Genomic DNA, 11,397 nt, shown 5'->3' on the forward strand with positions numbered 1-11,397 from the left:
AAAGCTCCGGGTCTTCAAATTTTGTAGTGAGCAAGGGAGAGAACAAATATTTTCTTGGCTGGACCCTTTATCAGCCTGCAGGATTTTTTTTTTTTTTGAAGACATTAATGAAGAAAGCAAGTGATTGAACATCTCCAGGAAGTGTTCACACCTTCCATCAGCTGGTCTTGGCGGTGCTACTGTAAGGCTTTCATCCTTGGGTGTGTCCCATGCATTTGAAATGCAGTATATTTAAATTTCCAACAAAATCATGACAACTTGACGCTCTGCCAGTTAATCAAAGTGTGCTAACGAGCATACAGTTTGATAAGTCAGTCTGCAAGGCTGCAGGACTGGGTCCCCCGTATATTCAGCAGTGAAAACATGCCTTCTTCCTATAGTGCACAGCCAGAAATGCTGAGCAAGCCCACAAAGGTCAAGAATAACCTTCTAGCATTTTTACTTTCTCCAGAGAAATGAAGAACACAAAGAGAACAATTGCAATACAAGGTGGAGAAATAAGTACCTCTTGACTGAAAAAAAAAGTGGTTGAATGCAAGTCTCTGATAGGGTCAAGTTTAGCCCAGGAAGAGATCAGTAGCTCCCTTACATTTCAATTTAAGTATTGTTCCTGCACAGATACAGGGAGTTTTTAAAACCTAGAGATGCATGCAAAATCATTTTTTTGAGACATAGTTACTTAACAGTGCTAGAACGTATCATGATCATTGGGATGAAGAATGTGACCCCCGCAAAGTTGCAAAGGACTCTCTGCTTTGGAATTTATCTGCTGCTTTTCTTGTTTGTTTTGTTAACAGGTGAAAAACGCAGCTGCCAATGTACTCAGGGAAACGTGGCTAATTTACAAAAATACAAAGCTAGTAAAAAAAATAGATCATGCAAAAGTAAGAAAACACCAACGAAAATTCTTGCAAGCTATTCATCAGTAAGTACCATTTTCATTTCCATTCTAGTTTTGTGTCTCCAGGCTTTGATTCTAGCACTGGCTGTCCTTCTCTTATGTGGGAGCAAAAAAGGAAATGTTGTCATGCTCATTCCCAAAGGACATTATCTGGCAATTTAATAATTTCATAAATGAAATCCTCAGAAAAGTTTTCAGTTTTTGTATGATTAAAAATCATTTATTATTGGGAAAATAGTCATTGAATACATATATGGTAATTAAAAATCTCAGTTTTTTAGAAGCAATAGAATTTCAGTTAAAATTGTATTTCTTAATTTAGCTTATTATGTAGCTTGCTCTAAGATATTTAGTTTGAATCTACTGCAAATCTAGAAAAAATTTTAACATTTTATGATCTCTCTGGATTTTTTAAACATACTACGTAGCATCTTTACATGAAGGTAGTACTACAATTAACTTAATACTTGAATTTTTAAATGAGTTTTTAATCAGGACTTTGGGGTTTTCTATATGCTACATGTTCATTATAGATTTTATAGTTCCTATAGACCCTGACTCTTTTATCATTCTTCTGACTTTATCCATACCACCAGAGTTGATGTCTTTCATGCCCTGTCATTGTTATACCATGTCACTATCACAGACCTTTAAAGTACAAATTTGTATCTAGTAAGTTTCAATGATAACCTGAAAGCACCAGGTCTTTCTCCCCCAGGCTGGCAGCGCCCTTACCGTAAGTACATTCATGTGTGGGTGTCAGTTATGATGCCACGTGGACTTGCTCAATGACATTTCCAAGTGGGGAAGAGCAGACATGGTCACACTGGTGGGCTTTCCTCACGCAGCCTACCAGGCACACGTGGAAAGGCTGGTAAGCACCAGGTCCTTGTGCAGTGAAATGTGTCTTTTCAGAGCTGGCTAGTAGTACAGATGAGAAATCTCTGAGGATGGAGTTTTTATTTTATATATTTAGGTAATTTCTATGTAATATGTTATTACACTAACATTTTGTGGGAAATCACTAGGCACTCATATTGCCTTTTTACCTGTCCAACCAACTTCCCCTTTTAACTAAGTACCACTGAAAATGTAGAATATGTCTGTAATTATGGCCATCTATGCACTCTACAGAAATTGCAGCTTTTTTAAATGAAAAGAAACTTCAAGGACTCGCTGTCTAAAGCAGAGGGAGCCTGCACAGGTGGTGGAGCTGACCTGCTGCTAGTCACTCGTGCACTTTCCCATGCTGCCACCAACACCAGAGTGACATCATTTCTCCTTCAGCTCTGTGACTCACGAGACACACAGATATGCCTTTTAAAAGCCCATAAAGCTAGAATTTTAAGATATTACTCCTTTCAAGTCTGGGAAAGAATAGGAGGGAAAAGCACAGAGAGGAACTTTGCATTCATTCTGGCTCACAAAAAGGAGCTGCTCCCAGGAGCTGACAGGGGCCTCTGTCACTGTGCACCACCGCCTAGAGCCCTCACCTGGCCACCTTGACTCCCAACGATTGGATCTCTAGAGCCAGCCCCCAGTGATACTGAGCCTTCACCTCTGCTCTCCTCGGCCTTTTATCCTGTCCGAGGAGGACAAGTCTCTTCCCCGGGGGTCACCCGGCACGACTCTTCCCCACCCCCCGAACCATGTGACACGGCGACCCTAACACTCACGCAAGAGATGCTCATGGTGTGCTGTGCAGAAATCACTCTTCGCACTTTTAATGTCCCCAGACCACCCTATAGGGAAATATAGTAAATGCGTTAGAAGGAAAGCTTACCTTCCGGGTGTGAGATGACCCGGGAGTGGGCGAGGTCAGTCCGTCCCCGCGTCCAGCAGCCACACGTCCCATGGCCTCCCGGTGGGGCCTGTGTCCCTTCCGGCCACTGTAACCCATTAACTGTATAATTAAATATGACTTGCCTTTGATGCCTTGGGTAAATTTTCATATAACAGAAAGTGAAAAAATGGTTTGACAGTTTTTTTTGCAGTATAATTCTGTAGCCATTTGTAAGTAGTGGGTATTTATATATTTATGTTCATATTTATATATGGTCATAGAGCTGTTAAGCTCTGAATGCACTGACACTCAGGAACTTAGGGGAATTTTAGGGGTGTTCACCATACAATCTTTCCAACTTTGCTATAGGTTTTTCAATTTTTCATAATAAATGTTAGAAAAAAATCTTTAAGCGAACTAGTTTTAAAAACTGTCCATAAGCTATTGGCGTATTGCTCCCGGTGTACTGACCTGACCGTAGGGTTTCGTGGCCCCTTCAGTGCGCTTCTCTGGGATAGACTAACAGAGGGAACCGCATGGGAGTCCTCTGCCTCATTCAGACATTTCTCATTCTGTCTCTTCTGTAGCAATGTGTACTCCTACAGCAGACGAGCTTCAAGCAACTCAGAAATGTTCTGAATTGTTTTATGAATTAGTCTTGGGTTAATGGATTTCCTTTGAGGTGGGAGGGGCCTTATACTTTGTGAAAAAATACAACTGAGAGTTTATATGGGCTGGGTTTGGCTAGTTTATTCTAATCACGCATAATCGCCTTTCATTTTAAGTTAGTGAAGTCATGAGGACAAGCACATAGGGCTCGATTCCTAAGGGCAAGGCCTTTATTGCCCATTGTTCACACCCAGTGAGACTGTCAGCCTTGTCTGTCAGCATTGGGTAAAGTGAGACTTTACCGGTTGAGGAAAAATTTACAAATTCATTAGCTAGAGCTCTCCTGGCCTTTTCTATTCTCTGATTTGTCCTGAGAGCGATTTCAATAGCTCTCTCTCCCTGTCTGTCAGTCCCACTCTGTTCCAAGTCTTGCTCTTTTCCAAGCTTCATGGCCTTTCTCCTCAATACGTGACCTCTCTAGTCTCCAGTGGTTGTGAACTCTGCAGGCTGTGTCCTCTTCTCAGTAATGTATCTGTCTTTTTGGGTGATCACTTAGTGCCTCCAAGCAATCTGTTTCTATAGCTTTTCACCCTTTTTCTGGTAGCAGCTTTAACTTGAAAGTTTATCATTCTTCCATTTCAACTATATACCCATCAGCCAACATAACTTGTCTCAGAGCCAAGAAATTCAATAAACATAATTTCTATACCATAAAGTGTTACATTACCTCCCTTTCAGAAAGCTGGGCTTCTAAACAGCCCCAACTCGGAAAAGTTGCACCACTTCAAAAAAAAACAAAAACAAAAAAAACATAATCCCATTGTTTAGAATGTTGTCCTTTTAGGTTCATCACATTCATATTAGGCAAAAATGTTTTCTATTGTTTACTTATACATCCTGTATTGAGAGGCCAAAATGACATGATACAAGTTCTTCCTTCTGAACTCTGTCTCTGGAGGAAACCGTGGGCTTTCAGGAGGGGGAAGAATAGTAGCAAGGACGAGGCATGACGATTTATTGCATAGTGTTTCTCTCTGGTCGATACGCCCGAATCCTGCAGACTCTTAACAGGATCTTCCAGCTAATGAATCGAGCCCCCTGTGCACAACTGAACGCCACACTGTGTTATTTTGTTCCAGAATATTTTACAGTTTCTTTTCTTTTGTTTTGTCTTTTTATTTCAACAAAATGAAAATAGAGCTCGGAAGTAAGTCGTGTGAGCCGCTCCTTTCAACATTTGCAGAGTTTTCTCCTGGCTGCATGCACCCAGCGGATCCTTTATTTGTGAATTTTAGTAGTCTGATTGCTGCTATGGAAATGTGATCCAAAATCATGATATTTTCCTGTGATAAGTGAAGTTCACAAGGAAGAAATCAACATATGTTTCTTATTCTTCTGGGGGGAGAAAAAAGTAAAATACACATCTGCGTGTTACCTTTTATTCTGGCAGCTGCAGCCTGAGTAGGCTTTTTCTACCAGCTCTACATCACAGGCAGTCTAAGAAGCAGCGAGGCGAGAAGATTTAAGTGCAGAGAGCCAAAGGGATTCCAATCAAACAGGGCTACTCTAGGTCAGCTTTCTAGACTAGTAGAAAATAAAATGGGCAAAATTCTACTGTCAGAAACATAATATCGTAACCCAGGAGAAGTCAATTAGGCTCCATTGATAGGGGTCTGATGTGCCCCCCTCAGCCAAGGGACCAGCACTGGCCCTGCCGCCAGACTTGCTGAGTTCAGGACTTTCTCTGCACTTACAAGTTGCAAGAGGCTTCCGGTCTGGTGATCCCAAACTTCAGGCATTCATGTGCCAATGATACTGTTACTTCAATTTGAAAAGAAAGCTTGATAAAAACCCCTATCACAAATGGATTAAAAAATAGCATTCCCAGCAAAGAGAGATAAAAGTAATATCAATTGACAATTGAAACCCTGGTATTGAATTCTGGCCACAGGCTGTTGTCTGTAGAAAGCTCTGAGCAGCGAGTCTGCTCACTCTTTTTAAAAAAGGAGAAGATAGCAGGTGTTAGAAGATAAAAACAGTATAGGACCAGCCTGTGACCTTTTTCTTATAATAATCAAAAATTAGAGGAGAATTAACAGGAATTGCTTTCACTCCACCTGTTTTGGTGTTGTTTGATGTCTTGCTTGAGTATCACTCAGTCATCTAGAACATCTCCGGGTACACACCCAGCACTTCAGAAACACTGACCCGACTCACTTTGTTTCGTGCATGAAGAGCCTGACGGTCAAACCAGTTGCCGAGAGAGGGCAGACTGCACATCTGCCGTCCTCTCCGATACACGTCTGCAGTGACTCACACGTTTAAAGTTTGGTTTTCTGGGTGGTGGGGAGGTGATGGGTTTCATTTATGGCTTGTTTTTACTTCATTTCATTTCATTTTATTTCATTTATGGCTCTGTTTTTAAAAGGCATACATCAAGACTTGTAACCCTTGTAAGTGCTTAGGGAAACATTTTTCAACAACATATTAGATTTAAATCTATGTTTGCAAATTTCTTTAGACTAGAACATATTCCATCTCTATAATAGCACGAAAAGGAGCCATTCTATTCTAATAAACACACAGTCGCAGTGACAAGTTATAACCTTAAACTGTTTTTTAGATCGTTAAAGAGCATGATGTAGGCAGATGTCAGTTAAACTCACTGGCAGAAGGAACTGTCTCTTTACTGTGGAGCAGATTTGGTGACATATTGGATATCCCAGTTTCAGAACAAAATCACGGAGCATCGTGAACATTTGTTACAAAAATCTCCCTGGCAGTAAAATCTTGCCCTGTAAATGTTTTTCCTCCTATGTAATTACCTTTAATTTAAATTGGGAAATAATAAAAAGTACTCTCTCCAGCGTTACCACTGTACTTTGTAAAATGATTCATCATCAAGGTATTAAAGTTAGCATAGACATATATTTTTTTTTACTAGGTAGCTCAGAAAGACCTGGTTCTCTTTCAGAGCAAAGCTTTGAATTGTTGACTTAAAGAACAATAAGACACTTTTTGTTGTTGAAAGATCTTAATTTCTTGGTACCATAGCAAGCACTGAATTAAGTATTTTGTAAAATATTACAGTAAATAAATTAAGGAATAGTTAAGAGTTCTTATTCAGAAAGATTTTTTTAAACAGTGGCTTTTGGACTGTCAATCAGTTACATGCAATGGTATTTAAAAGTATCTAAAAGTAACTTCACAAGTAACGATTCCATCTGTCAGACACTTTAATTGTCCTCTGACTTTTATGTACAATCAAAATTAAAAGAAATTCTCCCAAGGAAATGGTCTGGTTTCCCTTCAAATTCAATGACAGTATAAGTTAAAAGTCAAGTGAAGAATAAGGGAACTATGTGTTTTGAGTTATCTTGCTGCTGGTTGAATAAAAGTTTTATTTTTGCTAATAAGAATCTCACTTATCACTGTGTTTCATCAGGTGCAAATACCTAACCCAATCCATTTCAGACTAAACAGGGCTAACACCTGTATCTAGTCACGTAGGCATAGGAAGGTGCTCACTGCTCCAACATTGATGCAATTCCCGTTGCTTTGCATATTTCTTCCTATGTCTATTTGTCACGATACTGGGGCTTTAAGGAATGTTTTGGCTTTTCTCATATGGTTAAATCCTTATGAGCCTTTATTACTTAATTCAACTTTAACTACCTGGTGAGTAGTTGTCCTATGGACACCTCACCTCTTTCTCTCTCTCTCCTTTCCTTTTTGTGGTGTTGGGGAAGCATGCTTCTCATTGTACCAGATACATAACCAGTTTGGACTTTACCCCAAGTACTCAAAGGCATTATCCATGCAGTTATTGCTCTTGTCGATTTTGTGCATGCTCTTTGGAAGGCATATGATAGTTGTAGAAAGAAAGAAACCTTTCTGACTTCAGACTCTGTCTTTTAGATTAAGAAGTGTAAAAATGGAGCAGAGGAAACTGAATGACCAAGCAAATACCTTGGTGGACCTGGCAAAGGTAAGTTTGGGGTCTCAGTCCTCACGCATGCATCTATCCCAGTTAACCACAGCACAGTAACTAGTAAAGCCTCAGGAGGGGGCTACCCTCAATGTATTTAACAACCCAGCCCACCCACTGCCCTAAATTGATGGACCAACTTAGAAGAATATTTTAAAACTCTTACTTAATGTCTTCTTTTCTGCCTGTATACATTATTCAACCGCATTCTAAAAGCTCTTCTACTTGCAGTGACTTGGATGTACAGTAAGAAATGTAGGTGGAATATGAGACAGTACCTTTGGGATTCTTATTTGTAGTTCAATCTCATCTCTATAAAAACAGAAGCACATCCTGGGTTTGACTATGAGGCTAAGTAAGACTCATCAATAAAAATTTTTCAGTGTATTTTAAGCAAACTCAGAAGAATGTAAAATTGAATTTAAAAAATACCAGAAATTTTATCTTAAAATGAAAAGTTATCTTTCAAAAAAGTAATCTTTTTAAAATAATTTATGGCTCTTTCTCCATTTCATAATTTGAAAATTGTTCGTCTTTTTAAAAGTACATTAACAGTCCCCAAATTCTTCTGTCAGATTTATAAGATGTATCTGGTTGATTTTTGTTTGTTCTCCAAGTAAACTCTATCTTCAAAATATGAGTATTCCTCAATAATCACAACATTTCATTTTCTTGAACAAATTCTAAAGTTGAGATTAGAATAGCATTTATGTAAGTATTTAGCCTTTTAACACAAATGCTTCCCAAGAGGCAATTCTCAGCTGGACCTGTGCATTCTAAACATAGTTAATAAATCAGCTATGTCCTTTGTAAAGCCTCAAGTAGAATATACGAAATCTACACATACTTTTTCTACTCATGAAATAACACATCTAAATTATATTCACTTTAATATATATCAATAGCACATACCATATGAATGTTGAAGATAAATATTTGATATCATATATAGAAAATGATAGGAAGCATTCAATGACTTACCTCTCGGAGAGTACATGATATCATGCATTTAAGCTGGGACGCGCACATACAGGAAGCTCGAAGACATCCTTGATTAGTATCAGTATTTACATACGACTCTTGCTCAGACACATCAAGAACAAAGACAGCGTGGGCTCTTTCATTACTCCTATGTCAAATGATAAAAGAAATTAGTTGTTTTTAGACAATAATAAGACAGACCACTTGGAAATAATATACACGTGATATATCATTTTACTATATATAATATTATAATGCATAATATACATATTTATTATATATAAGAGCTATGTAAGTTTTTCTTTATATATTTCAACAGTATATCTATAAAGCAAGGTACTATTTCTTTCAAATTAAGTCTTCAGTGCTTATTGTGACCATGGACTACCCCTGCCATAGATCTCAGTATTTTCTGAATGAATGGATATTGCTGCAACAGTCTAAGACTACATAGTAAAAATAAAGTTAACGTGCTTTATCTCCATGGCCAAACTCAAACTAGTTGCCTGTGTTCTGAATAGTAACCTCCTTATGTAATCAGTTTATTTGTCATCATTAAGAGGATGTTACACAGGACTGTTGAACAGTATGAGAGCACATACTACAGAGGGAAATGAGGTAAAGGGGGAATGCTTATTCACAGGGGGCTGAGACTTGGGGAAGGCTGCACAGACCTAAGGTCGCCATCCCCGTTCTTCCCTTCTTCGCCACACTCCTGCCTCTACGCCCTTCATCCCGGAGGTCCTCTCCTCTTGTCCCTGGGATTCTCTTGGAAATACAACCAGGAGTCAGAGTCACGACACTCTCTGGGGAAGACAATCAGCTGCAGAATTCACTAGGACACCAAAAACATCTATTTGAAACCAATTAGCATCTGATCAAACCATTGCCGACAAGGTAGCCTTGTACCTTTGGCGTCTCCAACTTTCATTCTCTCAATGATTATCTGTAAAAATACTCTCTGACCCACAGAGAACCCTAATTTTACACATGGGACAGCATAAGAGAAGCAGAAGTTTTTACAGTTTTAAGTTCCTAAATTATGTAATCAAGTCAGTTTATTCTAAACTTCATATTCCTTCCTCAGAATTTCTGCTATACCCCAATACCATTCAGACTATTATTAGTTTTTCCTTAAAACTCTGTTGTTTTTAAAACTTAGCCTTGCCTTAATTAGTGTTACATCTTACAAAATGAATTCAATGTTCTAACATTTGTAACAACCATTAAAATATATACATAAGTATTAAACCAAAACATGTTTATCTATCTGTATACAACCAGAAATCACTGGGAATAACACCTACAGTACCTACAACTGGGTGAAATTAATGCCTAAGATAGTACAGTTCTAAACCCTGGCACTGAACGGACGTACTGAATTTTCCTTGCAAGATACAATGTTCAGTTTGCAGATGCATGTTTCCCCTCCCCACCCCCTGCACTGGATGTCACCTGAGGGAGACCGGCCTCACACACTGAGAGCTGACAGTTTGCTTCCTGGGCCAGAGTGACTAAGCCTTAGTTCTTTGTTTCTCTGTCCCTCTCACCCCTGTTTTCCAGACCCAGAATATCATGTATGACATGATTTCTGACTTAAATGAGCGGAGCGAAGATTTCGAGAAGAGGATTGTTACTCTAGAAACGAAATTAGAGACTTTAATCGGAAGCATCCACGCCCTCCCCGGGCTCATCAGCCAGACCCTCAGGCAGCAGCAGCGAGATTTCATTGAGGCTCAGATGGAGAACTACGACAAGCAGGCCACCTACAACGCTGAGCGGTCCCGGTCCTCGTCCAGGCGGCGGCGGTCCTCCTCTACAGCGCCACCAACTTCATCAGAGAGTAGCTAGAAGAGAATCAGATAATCACAAAATAAGACTTTTTGCCATCATATGGTCAATATTTTAGCTTTTATTGTAAAGCCCCTATGGTTCTAATCAGCGTTATCCGGGTTCTGATGTCAGAATCCTGGGAACCTGAACACTAAGTTTTAGGCCAAAATGAGTGAAAACTCTTTTTTTTTCCTTTCAGATGCACAGGGAATGCACCTATTATTGCTATATAGATTGTTCCTCCTGTAATTTCACTAACTTTTTATTCATGCACTTCAAACAAACTTTACTACTACATTATATGATATATAATAAAAAGTTAATTTCTGCACATACTGGTTTGGTCACTTAACATTTCTGAAGATTCACTTCTCTCCCTAGTTTCAAGGTAAAATGACTGATTATCACCTGATACATGTTGAAAATTTTCACTTCTAAAAGTTTAGCTGGTTGGAAGAAGGCTTTCAGTTATTCCATGCCCTCTTCACTTAAGATTTTCCCTCAGCATGGAATATTGTAGTCACAGTCATTTCGCCCAGCCCCGTTACTGTTCGAGTTTATAGTGTCTCATTTCTAATGTGGTTTGTTTCCAAGTGATGTGGAAAGTGAAGTGGTTCTATCAAAGCATAGGTGAACAAGAGGTACAGATGATTTCAGTAAGTATTTCATTATGAATTTACCAAAAAAATGAACTTAAATTATCACGATCCACCATTGGCAGTGAACTGATGTTGCCGAATTTCAGGTCGGAACTACTTATGTCATCTCTGCCCATACAGTCACTTATAATCTGGGCCCATGGTGCACTCTAAGTGTTGGGATTGTACATACACATTTGCATAGTTCCTTCAACTTAATGAACATAGATGAGCAGAACTCTTAACATGTCACATGTCACCTAACAAATGGGCCCCTCTTGTTCTGTGCCTAAACACTTGGTACCAGGAAGTAAATGGCATCTAGTAAATTTTGTAAATTTCATTACACTAGTTTCATGGATGGTTGGAGTCAGTTTCTGTAAAAGGCAACTTGGTAGTTACTGATGCAGACACATCTCTTTCCACTGGTTTTTGGAGAATCATCCTTGAAATGATAGCAATGTGGAATTCCCTCACATGGTGCATGTGTCAGAGTCCACAGGAAGAACTAACATGAGCTAAGAGGCAACACATCGTAAACACATGGCTTTGCCTAGACAGCTCTAAACCACACTCTTGGGTTGCCCTAAACCTAAAAATGACCCCTTCGTTTTCAAAGAAATCTGCTTTGCCCTCCTTCCTTTACTTTGCACCATACCCTTTG

General features: G+C 39.2%; 1 protein-coding gene across 2 annotated transcripts in view; it reads left to right on the plus strand.

Moving 5' to 3' along the window:
* KCNN2 (potassium calcium-activated channel subfamily N member 2) overlaps positions 1-10,426 on the plus strand; it is a 144,174-nt gene extending 133,748 nt beyond the window's left edge. The window contains exons 7-10 of one of the 2 annotated variants that reach the window (XM_036020664.1): positions 798-925; positions 4,492-4,500; positions 7,212-7,281; positions 9,826-10,426. In XM_036020664.1, coding sequence (XP_035876557.1) covers positions 798-925; positions 4,492-4,500; positions 7,212-7,281; positions 9,826-10,113 — 495 coding nt within the window. In that variant the 3' untranslated portion in view covers positions 10,114-10,426. The remainder of the gene's footprint in view (positions 1-797; positions 926-4,491; positions 4,501-7,211; positions 7,282-9,825) is intronic. The other variant, XM_028525814.2, reaches the window with a different exon arrangement.
* Positions 10,427-11,397: the final 971 nt, after the last annotated feature.

The sequence above is a fragment of the Phyllostomus discolor genome, chromosome 3, assembly GCF_004126475.2.
Source record: "Phyllostomus discolor isolate MPI-MPIP mPhyDis1 chromosome 3, mPhyDis1.pri.v3, whole genome shotgun sequence".
NCBI classification, from domain to species: domain Eukaryota; kingdom Metazoa; phylum Chordata; class Mammalia; order Chiroptera; family Phyllostomidae; genus Phyllostomus; species Phyllostomus discolor.